This window comes from Ascaphus truei, chromosome 4 (genome assembly GCF_040206685.1).
Source record: "Ascaphus truei isolate aAscTru1 chromosome 4, aAscTru1.hap1, whole genome shotgun sequence".
In the NCBI taxonomy this organism is placed as follows: domain Eukaryota; kingdom Metazoa; phylum Chordata; class Amphibia; order Anura; family Ascaphidae; genus Ascaphus; species Ascaphus truei.
Window position 1 is genome coordinate 28,502,454 of NC_134486.1, and position 20,986 is coordinate 28,523,439.

Consider the following 20,986-nt stretch of genomic DNA (forward strand, 5'->3'; position numbering starts at 1 on the left):
TGATCAAACAAATTACACTCAAAATTATACTTTATCAACATTTATTTACTTCACAAATTATTTAACATTCAATGTCCATGTGTGAAAACGTATGTGAGCCTTTATATTCAGTACCTGGTGGCGCCCCCTTGAGCAGCAATGACTTCAAGTAAGTGTTTCCTGTATCTGCTGGTCGGTCTCACATCGGTTTGTTTGCATTTTTGCCCATTCCTCCTTACAGAGCTGCTTCAATTCATGACCCGCTTTAGCTCACTGACAGCCTGACATTCGCCTCTAGAATCTTCTGATAATGTAGAATTCGTGGTTGTCAATGATGGCACGCCATCCAGGTCCTGAGGCAACCCCAAAACATCACACTCCCACCACCATGCTTGATGGTTGGGGTGAGGTTCGTCTGTTCGAACGCAGTGTTTGGTTTTCCCCAAATATAACGTTTCTCATTGAGGCAAAAAAGTTCTACCTTTGACTCGCCTGTCCAGAGAACATTGTTCCAGAAGTATTGTGGATCATGTATGCGCTCTTTGGCGACCTACAGACGGGCAGCAATGTTCTTTTTAGAGAGCACTGGTTTACTCCTGGCTATCCTTCCATGAACACCATTCTTTTTAAGTCTTTTCCTGTTAGTTGAGTCAGGAACACTCACATTAGCCAAGGCGAGAGTGACCTGTAGATCCTTGGATGTTACTGTGGGGTTCATGGATGATTTGCCGGTTGGTTCTTGAAGAGATTTTGATTGTGGCATGACATTTCCACACACCTGTATGGTGATCAGGGTTGCTGATCTTTATATAGGATGGGGCATCCCAAACTCACCCGTGAAGATCTATCTAATTTTGTTTCCAAAGACATGGAATTGGTTCATATAAACACTATTGGATATTTAAGAAAAGACTGGTTTTGATTTAAGGTTATCATGGAATTTTCATAATTATCATGGGGGTTCACAAACGTTTTCTCGCCACTGGATATACTTACACACAAGTCGTTTTTTTCATTTACACACATTACACAATGTCCACATGCAATAAAATTAGGTGGGAGATTTTTTATTAGCAAACCAAAACGGTCATTAAATATGATATGCTTTTAGTATTTAGACCAAGATCCAGGTGTCAGTTTGCGCTCTCCATGAACCAGATTACAGTATTACAGTACATTGTTCTTAGTCTTCTCCTTGTAGGAGTTTCAATATGAAGGAATAGGAATTATGAGGTGCACATATTACATCGGGATGTATCAAGTTCTACTTTTTCACCAATATTTTCCACCCTAGTACTTGGACAGATGTGGGTTAAACACTGTCAGACGAGCCAAACATATCTGAATCTTAATTACCAAGTTTCTTCAATTTGAAGGTCATCCTAATGAATGTTAAAAGTATAGAATGAGCTTCACTGTGCGTTTATCGTAAGCTTGATAAATAGCCTTATTTTAGACAAAATAGCCTTATTTTAGACACATACTGTGGTCACCGCTCTTACGGGTTAAGAATGTACAAGAGAACACCGACATAATAAGCCGACTTTTGCATATTCCTACTATAGCTCCTTTCGTGTTTGTGGGCGGATATCTATCTATCTATCTATCTATCTATCTATCTATCTATCTATCTATCTATCTATCTCTATGTATATATATGTGTGTATATATGGATGGATAGATAGATATCGATATCTCTTTACCGTTTTGCTTCTGTGACAATAAAATACACGGGGAAGGTCTGGTTTTTCTGATATTTACCAGGATGTTAGGAATGCACAGTAAAACTTGTTTTTTTCTTTCTTTCTATAGGTTGCAGTGGTCAAGTTGAAAAATGCTGAGAAGGTTTTTGCCATGAAAATACTGAATAAATGGGAAATGCTAAAAAGAGCAGAGGTGAGGAGCCGGCCAAGTCTCATTCATAATAATATTGTGAAAGTGATGAGGTGACAATGTGTTTTGAAGTGACCCAGTTTATTTTAATTTTTTTTAACCCAGTGCATGAGCCGGTCTCACTCGGTGTGTAGTGTTAGAATAGAGTCCAATTGAACTTGTGCGGTTAATGTTTTTGGATACTGCCAATGACAAGTGACTGTTGTTCTAATGTTCGTTGAGTAAAATGGGAGTCTAATACTACATAGGCTCTTGGTGTCTGAGTATTTATTACCTGTATCGCCCTAATGTTGTTTTAGTAATCTGATCTAAGGAAGGTGCATAGACTACTAGCAGTTTACCATATGACTTACCTGTTGAATGGATACGGGAAACTGGGAATTCTTTCCATGGAAATGAACGGGTTATTCGTGAAGGGGATAACAAACTGTATCGACATTGGAAATTTAAATGCGCCCCGATCAGTAATTCAACCATTCCTGTGATTTGCAGGTGTATTAGACATGTAGTTTATTATTGGGGGAGGGGGGTTCCCCTGGTCCCCCTTCGTTTACTGTTATTTGGAGAGCTCCTTTCTTGATGTTTGTGTTTGAGATGACCTCCGGCTTTGTGATGTCACAAAGGGCAAACAAAGGCAGTCGTAGCAATTTACCCGCAAGTTTAGAAACTATAAATGGCTACATTCTCTGATCATAACCATAGTGACGCTGAATCTTCTTGGACCACAATGTGTTGCTCTGTATATTTCAAATATACTGGACCTAGAGCTAAAAAAATACAAAAAAACAGACTTCAGAACTCGTATAATTGTAAAAATTACCCTGACTGCAAATGAGAACTGCATTTTGAAAGGCTTGAGGACAACCATTACTATCTTCTGGGACCACTCATGGTCCATTGGGTAGAATATTTACTTGGTTATTTCTTTAGAGAATGACAGCTGCAAATGAAAATCGGATTACCGTGTATCTTGATATGCTGCAGGCAGATTGTGCCCAAATACAAACACAAGATTACAGAGGTGAACACTGAGCCCAGAGCAGACACGCAGACACTCGGCCATACTGGCCAACACACGAGAACTATTGTCAGGGACATTTGGCTGGAAAATCGGGGACATCTCTTCAACTGTGGGGTGGCTCATGTTTTCTCCAAGGTTGCTAAACATTTTTATATATATTTTTTACTACTGATTAGGGCAGCAGTGGGCAACTCCAGTCCTCAAGGACCACCAACGGGTTAGGTTTTTGACTGAGCCACCTATGCTGAAACAAGGATATCCTGAAAACCTGATCTATTGGTGGCCCTTGAGGACTGGAGTTTCCCACCCCTGGATTAGGATGTGCAGCCAATATACACCAAACACAAGGCTGAGTTATCATTTGATTGGTATCGGGCCTTAGCTGCACTTCTCTTTTCCTGGGATTTTGTACCTGCTTTTTTTTTTTACATTGTTTTTCACATGTAAGACTCTCTCTCTTATTTAAAAAAAAAAAAACACACCATTTATATCCCTCTCACTCCACACACACCTTGTGTAGAGCACTGTTTATACTGTGGGCTCTCCATTCATTTTTATTCACACTGATACACATACACACTCTTTCTTCACTTGCTTTCAGTTACCCTTTGACACCTCTAGCCATAAAACACATCCACACCGGGGGAAGGACAAGCACAGATAACATTCCAAGAGACTCTGTTTTTAAGTTATCCTTGCTTCATTCATTGTAACATCGCCGGAAGAAGAGATCAGTGTATCTCGAAAGCTCGCACAAATAAAAGCATTTCGTTAGCCACAGAACGGTATCATCTATTTATTTTTTGATTATATATGTATATATATATATATATATATATATATATATATATATATATATATATATATATATTAATCAGAAGAATGACCTAGGCGCAGACATGTGGGGAAATGAGAAACAATCATAGGGTAGTATATCCAAAAGATGGTAAGATATGCACTTAGTTGGGTAGATAAATATATGCCTTTAGTCCACTTCAGGGACAGGGAACACAGGTTGGGGTTCTTGTCTCATCCAAAAGAAGATCTCCCACACTCTGGTAGCTGCAGCAACAGGACCCCCTGGTCATTTGTAACTAACCTCCTAGATAGACAGCTTCCATCTCAGTGATGGTTCCTGTTTTGACTGGTAAAAATCTCCTAATGATTTGCGGGGTATGTATGCACTGCAGTTTATGGCTACAAGTCAGTGGAGTAGATTGAGTGGTTGTGGATTTTCTCAGTCACAAAAACATTACACCGAGCCCAGAACACTCTGAGGAAGAAGTAAAGCGATGACAGAATCCGCCCGGTTACCCCCAGACATGCACATCTTTCCCAAACTTCATCCAATCCGCAAAGGGCAAAGGTTACCAATTTACCCAAAGGGGAAGTTTTTTTGTTTTTTTTGTGGTCACAAAATAATAATAATAAATGAATAGTAATTGAAGAAATTAAAATGGCAGTGTACCGGACATATCGCAAAAAGAGAGAACCATCGACTGGATTCCAAGGGAAAGTAAAAGACAACGACCCAAAGTAAGATGGGAGGATGAAATCAGAAAATGTGTTGGAGCAGCATGGCTTGTAACTGCAGTACCTGGAAAATCTTTGGGGACAGTAGTGCAACCGAGGGGGGGTGGGGGGGTGTGAAAGGTTGCATTTGCACCCGCCAAGACCTGCATCACACTCCTCCCCACAGAAATGGAACTGATTGCCGCGGGAGACAGCGGGACCTCTGTGAGAGAGCAGCTCTTCTCCAGCCACATCACGGCGTTCGGGCAACGCTGCGTCAGCATGGCGTAGAAACACATTGCCATGACAACGTGACGCCACGCTGGGCCGCGACGGCACATGGTGACGTGTTGCCATGGCAGCACAGCGGGACATCGCTGCGTCACGTGACGACGCGTTGTCATGGCAATGCGACGCTATGTCACGATGCCGCGACTACACCCCCCGCCCCCACCAAATCACATTTTCTGATTACGCCGTTAATTGGGGAGGCCTTCATCCAGCAGTGGATCGACAAGGGCTGAAGATGATATAGCTGAGATATATATATATATATATCTATATCTATCTATATATATATCTATCTATCTATCTATCTATCTATATACAGCTCAACCCTGTTATAGCACGATCCGCTAAAACGCGGATCCGCGTATAACGCGGTCTGAGCGTGGCTCTCGTTTTAGAACACCTACCTTTGTTAATTCCCCCGGCACCACCATTCAACTTGCATCTCCCGCGCGGCTGAGGACGTGACCCAGCTCCTCTGACACACGTGACTGACCCTGTAGCAGCGTCGCGTTTTTCTTCTATTCAATTCAATTCTTTATTGGTCACGGACAAAATAGACATTAAAGAATATTATGATAGACTGGATACACGTTTGTGGTCTGTCCATATAAGAACTGGGCTATGAAGGCCACCGACACCCTCTCAGGTAATGCATTAGGCCCGGGCCATAGATGTTTGGGGAGAGTGGAGGCGCGCTAACGCTGAGGCTCGCCTGCATCAGTTAGCGCGATTGCACGGACTGGCAGGCGAGCCAGCGTGCGCGAAGGTAGCCGGGGGGAGGTGGTTGGAGGCGGGGTCAGTGCGTTGCTGGGCCAATCGCCCACGACGCACTGACGTCAATGTCACGGCGCCGACGTCACGGCGCCATGACGTTGACGCTGGTGTGCTGTGATTGGAGGGTTTCAGCCGACAGCGCGCTGAAAAACAGCTTGGCACTCGGCTGAAACCTCCAACTCCTGAGCACACCTGCGGACGCTCGCGTGAGCCCCCTCTCAAGGCATCCTCATTGAGGATGCAGGGGCTCAGCGTGGAGCGTCCGCACGCCTCAGCACGGCCTGTCCATCTATGGACACGGCCTTAGGGAGGTAGATGGGGGAGTGAGGACAGGCGCTGGGAGAGCGATGGGAGTCCCGGACTCTCTGCACAGCTGCTCCTGTCTATGGAACCCTGGCCCAGACGCCTAACTTTGGTGACTTACAGGTGGGGGACATTTCAAGATCGCAGCACAATGGGCAAGCATTTCGGCCCTGGCTTGCACTGCGATCTTTAGACGCCCCCCACGCTGAGTGATCATAAGGAAATAAACACTTGACCCTCTAACTCCCCCCCCCCCCCCCCAATAAATAAAATGCACGAGATAGGCGCCCTGCCCCCCTCCGGCTTGCAGTCCCTGTTGGGTTTTCTGGCCATAGCCTCTCCGTGTTTAATGGACCGCACGCTAGCGTATATGAATGTGGAATTGGGGACTGGTGGTGTGGGTGCTCGCATGTATCTTTATTTGGGTGCCCCTGACCCTTTCCACATCCTGGCCTCTTGTGTATTGCTGCTCCCTGCCCCCCAACCAACCTCACGCTGATGAGACCCATAAAGGTCGAAACAGCTGTCTGTGAGTGGTTTGACTGGCTTTGCATTTAATCACGTGCTGTGTTTAAAAGCTGTGTGAACAGCAGAGCATTTGCTTAAAAGGGTTCCATGTAAAAATGAATTTCAGGCAAAAGGTGACACATTGTATGTGCCCATTTGCATGTCATTTCCCAGAAGCCCTTGCTGCAGTGGAAGCACTGTATGCTAGGTGATAATGTGTAAGGCAGGGTTGCAGACCTGTCTAAGACATGTGAATGTGCTCACAAGTGATATTCTTTATTGGAGAGGCGTGGAAGGGCATGGAGTGGAAGGGCGGGGGGGGGGGCGTCGAGGGGCGGGGGGGAGGGGCGTCAAAGGGGAGGGGCGTCGAAGGGCGGGGGGAGGGGTGTCGAAGGGCGGGGGGGAGGGGCGTCGAAGAGCGGGGGGGGGGCAAGGGGCGTAGAAGGGTGGGGAGGGCAGGGGGGCAAAGGGCAGGGAGGGGCGGGGGGGCAAAGGGCAGGGAGGGGCGGGGGGGGGGCAAGGGGTGGGAGGGGCAAGGGGCGGGGGGGGCAAAGGCCAGGGGGAGGGAGGGCAGGGGGCAATGGGCAGGGGAAGGGAGGGCAGGGGGCAAGGGGCAGGGGGGTAGGGGGGGTAGTGAGGGTAGGGGGGGGGCAAAGGGCAGGGGGAGTCAGGGATGCGTTAAATAACCCATTCCCCTGCGTGTACACGGCCGCGCTCCTCTTCCTCCGGGTCACGGCCCCCCTCCTCCTCCTCGGGCTCCTCCGCGGCGAGGCTGAGACGCTCCGGTGAGGAGGTGCTGTGCCTCTGTGCCTCTCGCCGGGAGAGGCGGAGACAGCCGGAGGAGCGGCCCCGGGACGGGGAGCGGCCTGTGTGAGGGGAGAGCCGCAGAGAGCGTGCTGAGTGTGTGTGTGTGAGGGGAGAGCCGCAGAGAGCGTGCTGAGTGTGTGTGTGTGTGAGGGGAGAGCCGCAGAGAGCGTGCTCTGTATGTGTGTGGGGGAAGTGAGCGGGGGGGTGAGCGGGTGAGGGAGAGCGCCGGGTGAGGGAGTGGCCTATGGGTGGTGAGAGCCGTGGGGAGCGCTCTCGGGGATGGTCAGTTGGGGTTAGCGGTCTATGTGAGGGGAGAGCCGCAGAGAGCGAGGGTGTGTGTGTGTGTGTGTGTGTTTTTTGGCCCGTCACTCTGCCTCAGGCCAATGAGGTGTGTGGGGGCGGGCGGCCCAAAAGACCAATGAGATTTCCCCTAGGGACACAGGCCATGCAGACAAACATACAGTGCTTTCACAAATATATAGTAGATATATATATATATATATATATATCTATGTCTCTCACTTTTGTTAATAAGAAGATTCTGCTGCCTTCTCAAGTGTTGCTTCAACAAGTTGCTGAATTTGGTGGATAATATAATGTCCTATAAAGAAATTTGATTAGCATAACATAGCGAATTTTGGCTAATGTGAACATATTCTTTCTCCTTTTCTTTTTTTTTTTTTTACTGTCTGCGGATCTCAGATTTGTCACATGGAACATTCAAAATTGGGCACAGTTTCAAATAACTTTATAACCACTCGTTCCCCATGTCCTAAAGATTCAGTCTCATTGTCGGTGTAATCACAGAATCCATCTGGTGGTTCTGTGTTTTGTTTTGTTAATCTTCTTTTCGTGCCAACCTCTGTGGCTTATTAGTTCAGAATAACCAGGAAGTGAGGCGCCGATTGGAAATAAAGGGTGAAAAAAGTTAGACTTGGAATTTAAAGGGTCTGTCCCTCCTTGATCCTGAGTGAGGTGGTGCTGGTGGCTAACTATATTTGTAATGTAGGCTTTAAGTGTAAGAAAGTTGGGGATGTAGAAGGATGGGTGTTGGTATTGTGTTATGCAAATGGTAATGATATGCGTAGGTAATTGCAGACCTGATGCGCGGTTTTGACGCTGTCTCGCGGTCTCCTGGTAGAGTGCAAACATCACATGGAGGCGAACGTGAAAAGGTTTTTTTTTCATGCGGTTTGTCCTAGCACAGGAGGTGGCACACTCCAGCCCTCAAGAACAACCAATAGTTCAGGTTTTCAGGAAATCCCAGCTTCAGCACAGGTGGCTCAATCAGTCAGACTGAGCCTCTGATTGAGCCACCTGTGCTGAAGCAAGGATATCCTGTAAACCTAATCTGTTGGTAGCTCTTCAGGACTGGAGTTGGCCACCCCTGTCCTAGCAGGTTTGGGCAGGGGAGAGGTGTGATGGTACAAGATGCATCATCGTAGGGATACCCGGGGCTCAATAACATGAGTTGCGTCATCACACTTGGGACGGCAGGGTGGATAATGGGAACCACGGGATGCGATACGGGTCAACCTATCTCCGACAGCTAATGGAAAGCTGCTATGGCGACTATCTGTCTGAGACCCCGCAGCCATATTTGTCTGTGTCACACTGTCACAAAAATGTACAAATACCTTGGGATCCGGGGAAACCCTCATGTTGAGATGCATCTATTTATTGTTAAAATTGCTGCTTTAAGTACGGACTTCTGAAACTCCAGCTAATTTGGTGACACTTCACTGACGTCTGAGACGCTGATGCTACAGACACAGAATCAGTGAGACTGACTCCAAAGCAGCGAAGCGCGTCGGAAATCCATGGTGATCGTTCTGCTTGTTGAAGATGCCTAATGAAGAAGTAAAATAATATCAGCTCACAATATAGCTAATGGGTTGGAATTTTCCCATCGGCCCCTCCTGGATATATATATATCTATATATATATATAGATATATATAGATATCTATATATCAGTTATATACGCATAAAACTCACTATAAAAATATAAAACAAAAACGAAACAAATGCACAATATTTTGACAAAACTCTTGCTGATTTCCTAGTGTTGCGTTACTTATATTGTGGATAACTACCGATATATTTAGGGTATTGTAAGTGGCGTCCAATGAGCTTTACTTATAAATGTTTAACAGGCTTGAAGTTTCTGTCTGACACAGTACCACTAATTTTATTGAGGGTCGTTGGCCGCTATGTGTTATCTGAGGGTGTCTCAGACTTCAGGCAAATTGAGATATTTACTGTACTGCTGTTGATACATTTTGCATTGCGAGTAAATTATTTTAAAAAAATGACCTTATTAACAAATGCAGCGGTTTTGTGCTTTTCCATGTTGCGCATTCCTTTCTGCACTGGAAGGTGTCTTATGGAATAGCCCCATTTAGTAAAGATGGGTCGTAATCTACAAAACACTCTTCTGCCAGAGGGCTCTCGAATCGGTTAAGAGCTGAGAGTATTCGTTGGGATAGTGCCTATTGAGTAAGTCCGTGTGTTTCGACAAGACGCACGGCGCCCCAAAACATCCTCTTAGCCAGAGGAGTTTGCAACAAATACAGACGCATACAGTTCAGAAAAAACGATGCAATCTGATGTACAATTTATAGCCACCCAATAATACGGATGTAGCGAGATTTGCTGTTTATCTTGCCGAGGCATCCCACGACCGCGGTCTGGACGGATTACTGCGGCTGGGGCCTCGATCTGGAAGCATGGACCCCCCCCCCCCAGTAAGTCTTGCCACATCTGTATGTGCGCCATCCAATAACCACTCTCTCAAGACTCAACGGACACGGAGCAAATGAGTGAAACATTATTCCGACATTTGGCACTTAGGGACGCATGTTTAAAATTTATTTTTTAAGCGTCACTTTTTTCAATTGTCTTACTATCTGACCCCTAGTGTTATTTGCACAACCTGCAGAGAATCCCATTAGAAGGTGGCAAGGGAAGCACAGCATTCAGCTGTTTGGGGTGGGGATGGTGAAGGTCACACTATGAAGTGTAATGCAATACCGGAAGATAGTCTTTCCATTAAGCACCCATGGGGTTAGCAGGCAACTGGAAAAATATTGCTGCAATTCCTTTGTAGCAGAACTGTGCTGCGCGGAGAAGGCTGGGATCCTCAGACTCCTGGAAAGAGCGGCTCACATACCTTACATAGGAAAAAGCTTTCAAGGCTATTTTTAATTCTCGGAAAGCAGGCTATTTAGACACATGGCTTAGCTGCATAAATAATTTGTGTTGCTTGTTTTTGACTCGCATATAACCCTTTTGCAACCGGAGGGAGAAAGTAGTACATTGCTGGCAGCTGAGGGGTTACGTTTTCATGCTGACGTCCGCGTTATGATTCTGTGTGGTTATGCGGCTAGAGAGTACAGAATGTGGGTTGTAAACTGCATGAAAATAATGTTCAGTTTATTCCAAGTGTACAGAATTTGAGGCAATGGCTGCTGTTAGAATGGAACCTTTTAGGCCTCACCTGAAAGCGGTGAGGAGCAGTGAGTTTGCACAGGTAACAATGCAGACGCTCCCAGTCACCTCGATGGAAGGTAACACAGTATGTTCTTAAAGCTGCAGTTCAAGCTCCCGTTTTTTTATTTTTTAGTTTTTTTTTACTTCAGTAGTTTCATGTGGGCAATCTCTACTTGCCTAAAGAACTGCATAGCTGCTGGTCAATTCGTTCTCCGTCTATTGATCGGCAAAGTTTGGCGACATCTTTAAATATGGGGAATGTAAATGGTTGCTATAGCAACAAGCAGGCTTTTAAAAATAGAATACAAGAAAATTGGTCTTTCAAAGTTGTTTGTTTTTTCAAACAGAAAATGCTAAAGGTATTTTTCTTACTACAGAACTGATTTATTTAAAAAAACACACATGCAGGATATTGCTTGAACTGCAGCTTTAACTGTGCGCTACTCCTTACTATATTGAGTATGAAACATAGTTGCTGTATAGGCTAGAAATACTGTGTCCTCAAATGAGTTAAAGGAGCAATCCAAGCAATATCCTACATGTGGTGTTTTTAAATAAAGTTCTGTAGTATTAGATACTTAGTACCTTTTTTTAAATGCAACTCAATGCCATTTTTAATGAGTATTAATACACTGAGCATCCTTTGATTAATATAGCAGGTTTTAGCACACCTCCCCAGCAGTGCAAGATCTTTGTAATATTTTCCTGTTTGAGATATGTTGGCAATATTTCCCAGCAGTTTGAGCTGCAAACTGTAACAATAGATAATGTTACCACAGTAATATAAGGATACATTGTAGCTGCTGAGTTACACTGACTGAAGGATTGATTGAAACTGAAAGGCGGCCATTTAGTGAACCCTGGGAAGCAGGATCTTTGCTGGCTGATCACGGGAGAACGACTCGATCGGCAGCTTAGGTAATTTGGTTCAATAAAAGTAATCAAAGGCCCTGTATATTAAAACAAAACACTTTAAGCTGCTTGGACTGCCTCTTTACAGCAGAATCGCATCAGATAAACAGAATTGGGATTTATTTATTTTACATGCTAAAAGCATAGTTGGCAACTTTTTATAAAGCATTTAGCGCACAGCGTGGCGTGCTTAAGGAAGGGGCTAGCACTGTGTGTGAAGACAAAGAAACTCGTTAATGTGCTTATTACGGCTTTGTGTCCTCACTCATCCTTTAGAAAGTCTGCTGTCCCCACCAGGGCCGCAGACAGGTTTCCCGGGTCCTAGGACTAGGTACGTCCGGGCCCCCCCCCTCGGCGGTATTGCGAGCCCTCCCCCATTTCATACCTTACGTGCCCCCTCTATTTCCCACCCTCTTCCCATGTATTTCTCTCCCCTCCATCTCGCTCCCTCTTTCTCACTCACCCCCTCTCACTTCTCACTCACACTCCCTCTCGCCTCGCATGTATTTCTCTCCCCTCCATGTCGCTCCCTCTTTCTCACTCACCCCCTCTCACTTCTCACTCATTCTCCCTCTCGCCTCGCATGTATTTCTCTCCCCTGTGTCTGACTGTTACTCCCCCTTTTCCTCACTCGCTGCCTCCCCCCTCTCTCCTCCCACTCGCCCCCACTTTCCCCACTCTCACTCGATCCTCTCCCCCACAAAATACATACCAAGAACACCCCACTCCCCACATAATAAAAATACACCCACTCCCAATACATAATAAAAATACACCCCACCCCCCGCATAATAAAAATACACCCACCCCCAATACATAATAAAAAATACACCCACCCCAATACATAATAAAAAATACACCCACCCCCAATACATAATAAAAATACACCCACCCCCAATAAATAATAAAAAATACACCCACCCCCAATACATATTAAAAAAATACGCCCCCACCGCATATTAAAAAATACACCCCCACCCCCCAATGTATATTAAAAAATACACCTTCCACCAATGCATATTAAAAAGACCTCCACCCCAATACATATTAAAAAGACCCCCCCAAATAGATAGTAAAAAGCCCTCACCCCCAATACATATAAAAAACCAGACTTACCTTGTGGATGGTCAGGTTGGGTGCGGTGTTTGTGGGGGCCTGGCGGCCGGCGCTGTAAGTTGGGTCTGACCCCTAGCAAGTCCCTGCTCCGGTTCTTTCATGACTGGGCCCCGGCTCTCCCTCAGCTGCGAGCCTCTATCCCTCTGTCCCACGCCGAGCTTCCGACGTCAGCGCGTGACAGAAGCTGGGCCAAGCTTACTTCCAGCGCGCTGACGTCAGTGAGGCCCGTCGCACGGCAGCATCCGAAGCTCAGCTTGGGACTGAGGGATAGGGGCCCGCAGCTGAGGGAGAGCTCGGGCCTGGCCATGAGAGGACTGGCAGCCGGCCTTGCCAGAGGTCGCGCCCGACTTTCAGCGCCGGCCACCCCGCCCCTCCCCCAGCCTCCAGGCCCAACTGTCCCCCCCTGTTGGCAGCCATGGTCCCCACACGTCCTTGCACAGTGGTCCTCCCAGATAAAGGCTTTGGGCACTCTCCTGCCCCCACACACATCCTCTGGGCACCCTCACATATATTCTTCGGGCAACCTGTGGTCTCCACACACATCCGTCCTTCTCTCCCTCTTATGCCCCCTCTCACTCTCATGCCCCCTCTCCCTCTTGCTATCCCCCTTGCTCCCCCTCCCTGGCTTCCCCTTCCCCTCTCTTGCTCCCCTACGCCCTCTTGCTCTCTCACCTCCTCTCTTGCCCCCTTGCCACCTCTCTTGCTCCCTCGCCACCTCTCTTGCTCCCACTTATTTTGCCACTTCTCCCGCCGACTTACCTAATAGTGATCCCCTGCCTGCTGATCTCCAGCCCTGGCTGCTCAGTCAGCATTTGCTACCTGAAAAAAACGGGAATAGAGCTCCTCCTCAATTTGCAAGTAGCAAGTACCAACTTAGCAGCTGGGACAGGAGGCAAGCTGGCTAGTGCCCATTACCTACAGTATGTTGGAGATAGTCAAGAGCGTTGGGGAGTCCAGGAGGTCTCCCAGCAATTTGGGAGTCTGCCGGACATTCTTGGAAATTTGGCAAGTATGGCCAAAAGCAAGCATGGAATGTAACCAGTACATTGTGTCCAACAATGTGTGCTTCAGCTCAATATTAAAATATAAAATGGTAATGCTACCTGTCACGGGAGAAATAAAGGAGTATGCTGCACACCACAATGAAAAAATAAATACATACAGTTTAGCGGTGCTGCTGGCTCAAGGAGTACCTGTCAGAGTAATTCCAGGGCAATACTCTGGGAAAAGGGGATCCAACGCTCTACGGTTTTGATTATAATGCTAATTTATTTGTGCCACACAACGTTTTGACCTAAATAGGTCTTTCTCAAGTGCCTAGTCACTAGATCGCCTTTTTAACTTGTCACGGGAGACCAGGACTTTTACCACCTTTTTACCGGGATCATCAACAAGGTAGTGGAATAAAATGGAATTTATTCCGGTAAACATGCGTACACACAATGAATATACAAAATACAGACGAAATACACACTTACTTGGGGGTCCAGGGATGAAAACTAGGCTCAACTAGCTTTACCCTGACCGGGATATCCACCCAGGGCTTCCTGGTCTTCTTTTCGGCTAGAAACCCTAGCCGCGACCGCTACGTTCTAAAATGAGAACTTGGTCCTCGCGTCTGACTTAGTCTCTGCAGGGCAGACTTTCCGAGCCTCAAAAACGAAGCCGGCAGCTCTGCTATTTGGAACAGAGCAACTTTGAAAAGCCCGCCCTAGCTTCATCGACTCAAGCCAGTAACTCGTCTGGTTCTCTGACTCTGCCAACTCCTTCATACCGTCCCCTGTTCTATCTTCAGCATGGAAGTATGAGGAGCAACCAATCAGAACGTCGGAATTCCTTCCCACTAGCCAATAGAAATGGGGGCTCGTCTCTTGGCTGATGTCAGAGGAAGGGGCGGGACAAGCCAGCTCAGGATGCTGGGTGGGCGGGACATATGGATTGATCAAAGGCAAACGCGCCTACGGTCTGCGGCTTCCCCCAGTCAACCCATTGCCGCCTACTGGGCAGGCTCCACTGAGTCTGGCAGACTAGAGTGTCCTCCCCGCAGGGAGTCTCGGTTCTCTGGAACCAGTTCTCCGCCCTGCCCTGGCCAACTAACACCCCGGCCACCTAACACCCCAACACCTCTCAACATCCTGTCTCCCCTTTCATTCTTCATCTCTGAGCAGACATCCTGGCATCTCTTTGTAATGCCAGGGCTGACCACTCAGAAATGAGCTACAAAGTAAAATACACTTTTCATGCTTGTAGATCCTGGCCGGGGAACATACTAATCAAGGCAGACTAGTGGTGAGCAACTAACTTGTTTCCAAGGGGAAATATGACCAGGTCAATATGTGTACGCGTACCCGCATATCTTGCCTGTTTTTCGTGTACTTTAGCCCGAGAACCGGTAACTTTGGCCCCCGACCACATACACACATTTTGCAAACAGCTTGAGATTTCTCAGGTTTGAATTCCATATTTGGATATTTGGGTCAGAGTCCCTGCCGACCTGGAAATGTGAAAACACATATAAAATCTCTTTATTACGGGAAAACATTGGAAGATACATGCAAATACACTGCTCCCGGTTTATGGGGCCACTTAGCTACTGGGGACACACTGTTTTGAGGGGCCACCAGCTGGGCATCACTTTTATTATGAAGGCAGGGGACCCCCCTACCGTCACACAACCTTTCCCTGTTACACCACTGTGTTCTAGTGATCCATGATCCAGCCAGGTATACAGTGTAAAGGAGCGGTGCCTGGGGGGCGCGGCATTGCAGGGGCCCCGCGCTCTTCCCCCAAGGCATTAAATGCCGGGGGATCGCGTGAGGCCTCTGCAGCGCTATATTTACTTTGTCTCTGCCGGCGTCAGGACTCGTGTCTGACACGCATTAAGTAACATTGTGGGTCACGTGACATCGCATGAAATAACGCCGCGAGGTAAGTGAGGGGCGGCGCGCGCACCACCAGAGGTGAAGACGCAGAGGGGGCGTAGCAAAAAAAGTTTGCGCGCCCCTGTTTTAAATAAAGAGTAGACACAGCACATGCATCTTCATGAGGGGCACCATGTTTAATTTGGGCAACATGGTGCGAGAAGCAACCTGCGGTCCCACTGCTGTGAGAATCATCTTGTAGTTTGCGGATTTAGGGAGAACTTCACTAATACTTGAGACAAGACCCTGCAGTTTAGGGGGAGACTGAGCTCCGATGATCCCCCGATCCCACAGTAACTGTTATTCAAGTTGATGACTCTGGGGAAAGGGTTAACATAATCTCCACCCTCCATTTCCAATGCCTGTGAAAGGAATGGTGGAGAATGCCAGGAAATGTTTCTCTCGAGTCGACCTGATTCTTTCCCAGGAAAAGATCCGCGGTAAACAGAACTGCGCACCATGGCAGCCACAGAATGCAGAAAGTCTATTTTCACATGTACAGTGTTCAAATATAATTTGTTCCCCCCGAATAAAAATCCTTAAAATATCCGTGTCTCACAGTGACCTTTCCTGTCCCCTTCTCTCCTTTTCTGGCTTGCTATATTTCTGCTTCTTTTTTTTTTTTTTTTTCCTGCACATTTTAATGGTTAATTTTGCTGTTTGTTTGTACAATATTTTACCTTCTCCGGGCCCCATAGACCCTTTCTGTCTTTAATAAAGAATATATTCTTTGCATTTAGCATGGTTAGGTTACTTGAAGGTAGCCAATCAAGGACGCACATGAGAAAGATTGGTGGGTAGCCGTGCTGGTCCGTTCTTGCATGGAGTAAAGTAGCAAAGAAGAGAGGAGTAGGGGATGGTAAGGTATGGGAGATGAACCCTGAACGGTGCTCTGGACCAGAGGTTCCCAACTCCAGTCCTCAAGGACCACTATAACAGTGCAGGTTTTAAGGCAATCCTCTCATTAGCACAGAGGGCCCAATCATTGTGACTGATCCTCCTGTGCTCAAGCCCGGGTATCCTTAAAACCTGCACTGTTACTGCTCTTTGAGGACTGGTGTTGGGAACCGCTGCTCTAGACCAAAAGCAAAGGGAAAGCAATATTGCTATATATGATCTGTCGTAAATCCATTCCTTGTCAGTCCAGGAGCTGTGTAAATGTTCCAGAATAAACGTTGGGTTGTGAGCCACTTTTGCAGTGGACCGATAGCACAGGCGCAGCGGCATAGGGAATGACCAGCTCCGAAGGTCCCACTGTATATGAGCTACATGGCGCTGAACTGTCCAACCCCCACAATTCCCTAAATGTCCTGCGATCACACACGGCTCTGCATGGTGTAAATGAATTAAATAACTCACGGGTCCAGAATGTCCTTCTCCGTCCGCGTTATAGCAAAAAAAACAGCCCTGATGGGCGCGTGCTGCAGCCGTTGGGCAAGTGTACAAAAAAAAGGCAGGAAAGTGTGCACTGCGAACCGGTGTATATATATATAGCTGGACAACACAATCCATTTAAAAGACATTTAATGAAATACAAAATACACATCACTCTCAAAATCCTCTGACGCGTTCCATACCGCCATGGTACTTCATCAAAGAGTGATTAGAGGTAACCACACCTGAGGCACAATGATTAGCCAAAAAAAGAATCAAGAAAGGAAGCCGCTGCTCTGTGACACCCCCTGATACCCAATATACATAACAATTAGACAAACTAGCACTGGTACAATAGCAACATATAACGAAGGGGCGTTAAATATAGCCAAAGAAACGACTATACTAACTATCCTCGATATAAAATACAACGTTAACGACGAAATGAAAACAAAAAGAGGAGTCGGTAGAATGAAACCTTTTTTGGACCACCAGACAGTTCGTACGTTATACGTTTTTGGAACCATGCAGAGTTCTTCATCAGGTTTGGAAGAAGTACAATGAGACCAGGGAGAATAATAACTCGGCTGCAGGAGCACTCTGTTACCCAAGTGTGAGTAGCGGCTGAAAGTAAAAATACTCTTTATTGGTATCTAAAAATTAAAATGTAGTGTGTATGAATGAAAAGACTGACAAATGGTGAGAGGACTACCTACCTAAGCCTATGGAGAGGTGTATTATGAGATTCAAGTTTGATACTTGTATGGGGACAGTATTTGAGTGCGTTATGTAACCGATTGAGTGACACAGGTCAGTAAATAGGACTGATCCCCACCCTGTTTTGATGTAGTAGTTAATTGCCTAGTAATCGAGCGTAATTAGATTGTGCCGTAGTAACGAGTGCTTGCCAGGATATGAGATGCAGATATCTGTTTGAATCTACAATTGTTAATATAATGAATAAAATCACAAAAATACCCCCGGTCTGTAGGTTAAGTCCTTCACTATTATACATAGAATTTAAAAGTATCTGAATAAATAAAGCAGATACGAGGAGTTTTGGCAACAAAGTAAATAAATTGCAGCAGATTAGTGGTATAAATGTATGATAGATTCTCTGTGTCCTATTGTCAGAGAAAATTCTGATGCTCAATACATATGAAGCCTTAATTAAAGTATGCGCCTGAAGGATTATTTACCTTAAATATAAGTGTGTGTATATGTGGTGTTCTCAACCGCTATCCTCAAATTGCAACTTACGCTGCATCCATAGTAATTTGAGCCGTGCGGAGGCGCACGAGGCTGAGGGAAAGCGGGTGCTTTCCCTGGCCATGGTACGCGGGCCGTCCGGGGGGGCGTGTCTATGGGCGGGCCAGTGACGTCACGGAGCTGGTTCGCCCTCATTGGGCGAACCGCTCACGTGACCGGCCTGTCGCACCAAGCAATCAGTTTCAACTGATTTCTTGCGCAACGCGCGCCCCCTCCCGCCCGCACGCCGTATAGACGCGTACACTGTCTGAAGCCAGTCTGTTCGCTCAGGTCTGCCTTACCATGGACGCAGCCTTAGAAGTCATTGTTATCATGCATCAGGTGGACAAAAGCGCTTGTTTCTTTGAATACGAAAAACTGCTGAGATTGAATGTGTATATATATCTGTGGTGTTCTCAAGCACTATCCTCATTATTTGCAGCTCAGTGATTACAGCCTTTTTGAGCTAGTTCAAATGGAACTAGATATATATATGTGGTGTTCCCAACCCCTATCCTGCGTAATCGCAGCACTTACAGAGAGAATTCTTATAGTACATAGATACATTAGTATCCTCTGTGGTGCGCTCAACCTCTTCGGTAATCGCAACTTTTTTGAGCTAATTTGTGTCGTGCATACAGTAGATACAAATGTAATTGAGGGCTCAGGGTAGGGCTGCCAGTACTAAAGTGTATTTGCATGTCATTACCCAGAATCCCTGGCTGCAGTGGAAGCACTATGCTAACGGATATTGGGGAAAGACCGGTTTGTGGACCTGTCTGAGGCATGCAAATGTACCCACAAGTGGTATTTTTATTTGGTGTAAAAGATACATACATAATTAATTGTGCGGCTGGGTTTTTTTTAACGGTTTTTATAAAAAAAAAATAAAAAAAAAATGTAGATTACGTGAGCCGCAAGATCCATCGAAAATGATCCGCTGGCTCCTAGACATAACGTTGTTGCTCCACTGGGCAAGCATACTTGCCTGGTGGACACAATATGGCCGCCGGATCAGCATAACTCCGGCAGCCAATAGAAAGCTGCAACGTCATCGGGAGACCCCGCGACAATATGTGTAGTTTTTTTGTGTCTCGTACCAACACAACTAAGTTTGGAAACCATGTGGTCAGGGGACGGTTGAGAAGCTCCGGGGGACTCCCTGATTCAGGTAGAAAAAAAACGAGAGAAAAAACTGGGAACTGCTGCTTTAAACAAAATAATTTTTCTTGAGAGCGAGTATTACATAGCAGCCTTTATCAAACATTCAGCTTGTTATAGTGAGTTCAGTGATTAACATTCCTTATTGATTGCTGACATTTTGAGAAATGTTGATAAAGTTTCTTTCACATTCACAACATAGGTGTAATCTCATGTACAGGCAGTCCTCGTTTTACAACGCTTCGCTTTACAACGAATGGCTTATCCAACGCTATGCAATGCACACCTATATTCATTTTTACAACGCCAAAACGGCTTATCCAACGCTCTTACGACGCTTGCAAAGTTGTTTGTGTATATAATATATATATATATCATATAATATAATATTATATTATACTATATAATGTATTATATTATTAAATTACATGATATATTATGTTATATTATATATATAATACAGTATATACACTATATAATGTATGTGTGTGCTGCATATCTTATTGCCTGAGTAAAATATTTTGTGTATTTTAGCATTAAAAATGCCTTCAGGAACGGAACCTTTCATTTAAACAGTGTTCCTATGGGAAAACGTGTTTCGCTTTAAGACATTTCGCTATCCAACGCCATTTTGAGTAACGCATTGTGTTGGATAACCGAGGACTGCCTGTAATACATATTCTAGTTGCTATTAAATGCCTTTTACAGCCACTCTTACACCAACTGGGAGAGAACACGTTTTCCCATTCAAAATGCAACGGCAGCAACTACTAGGGACGGTCCCAACTGGACCCGATATCCGGAATGTGACCATTTTACTGGCAGAGCGGCTTGCAGGGCATTGTTGCACAGTGCTTTGGAGATTATTAATGGGCTGGTGTTGAGTGCAGAAGTGCAGAGGGGGAAGTAAGAAAGAGGAAACAGAGGCCCCAATCCAGTATGATGCTTTGAAGCCACTTCCTGTCCTGAGGAAGGGTTTAGTTGGAATTCATGTGAATGGACCTGAACTCTTCACAGTCTGTTGAATAGGAGCCCATGAGAGAAAGGCAGGTCACCTCTCTATAAGGAGGGTACTAACTTACACGTGGAATATCTGCTACTTTGCAATACAAAAATACATTTAGAAAACCCCCTGACAATGTAATGGTCCTTAAAATAAGTAATCGGACTTTGAGCAAACCTTTGGCTGTTTCCGTTTCTATGGTCATTGAGAAGAAATCTCTTTCCAGCTGGGCCTCTGAATGAGAGAATTTAGTGTTTACTCAGCCTTTAGCAACGCTGTTCTATGCTAGAGGCCGATAAAGATGGAGGAGGGGGTCTTTACCTGAGCCGGTGGTTATCAATGTTTTTAAACTGAGTCCCCCAAAATCTGTTTTGCCTGTGGAACTCTTTATTTGGTTCATAACGGAAAAGGACCTGCATTCGGGTGTTGGACCCTTAAATATCCCATTTAAACGAATAAGGATTCTATATAATGGAATATATTCTTTTGGTTATTGATGCATATAACCTATTTTCTTTCTATTTGTCACTATCAATCTGTCTCACCTCTCTGTGATCACTATGCATCTTATTCTTTTTCTTTGCCACATTCTGCATCTCCCAGTATATATGCCCCTTCTATTGCTGTGGGCATCTGGACGCCCCTCCAGGTTGGGAAATGACCTGAGTAAACC

At 45.7% G+C, this 20,986-nt stretch overlaps 1 protein-coding gene across 6 annotated transcripts in view; it reads left to right on the top strand.

Annotated features, from left to right (window-relative positions):
- CDC42BPA (CDC42 binding protein kinase alpha) overlaps positions 1 to 20,986 on the top strand; it is a 324,002-nt gene that overhangs the window by 105,840 nt on the left and 197,176 nt on the right. For all 6 annotated transcript variants that reach the window (XM_075595475.1, XM_075595480.1, XM_075595478.1 and 3 more), the window contains exon 3: positions 1,792 to 1,875. In XM_075595475.1, coding sequence (XP_075451590.1) covers positions 1,792 to 1,875 — 84 coding nt within the window. The remainder of the gene's footprint in view (positions 1 to 1,791; positions 1,876 to 20,986) is intronic.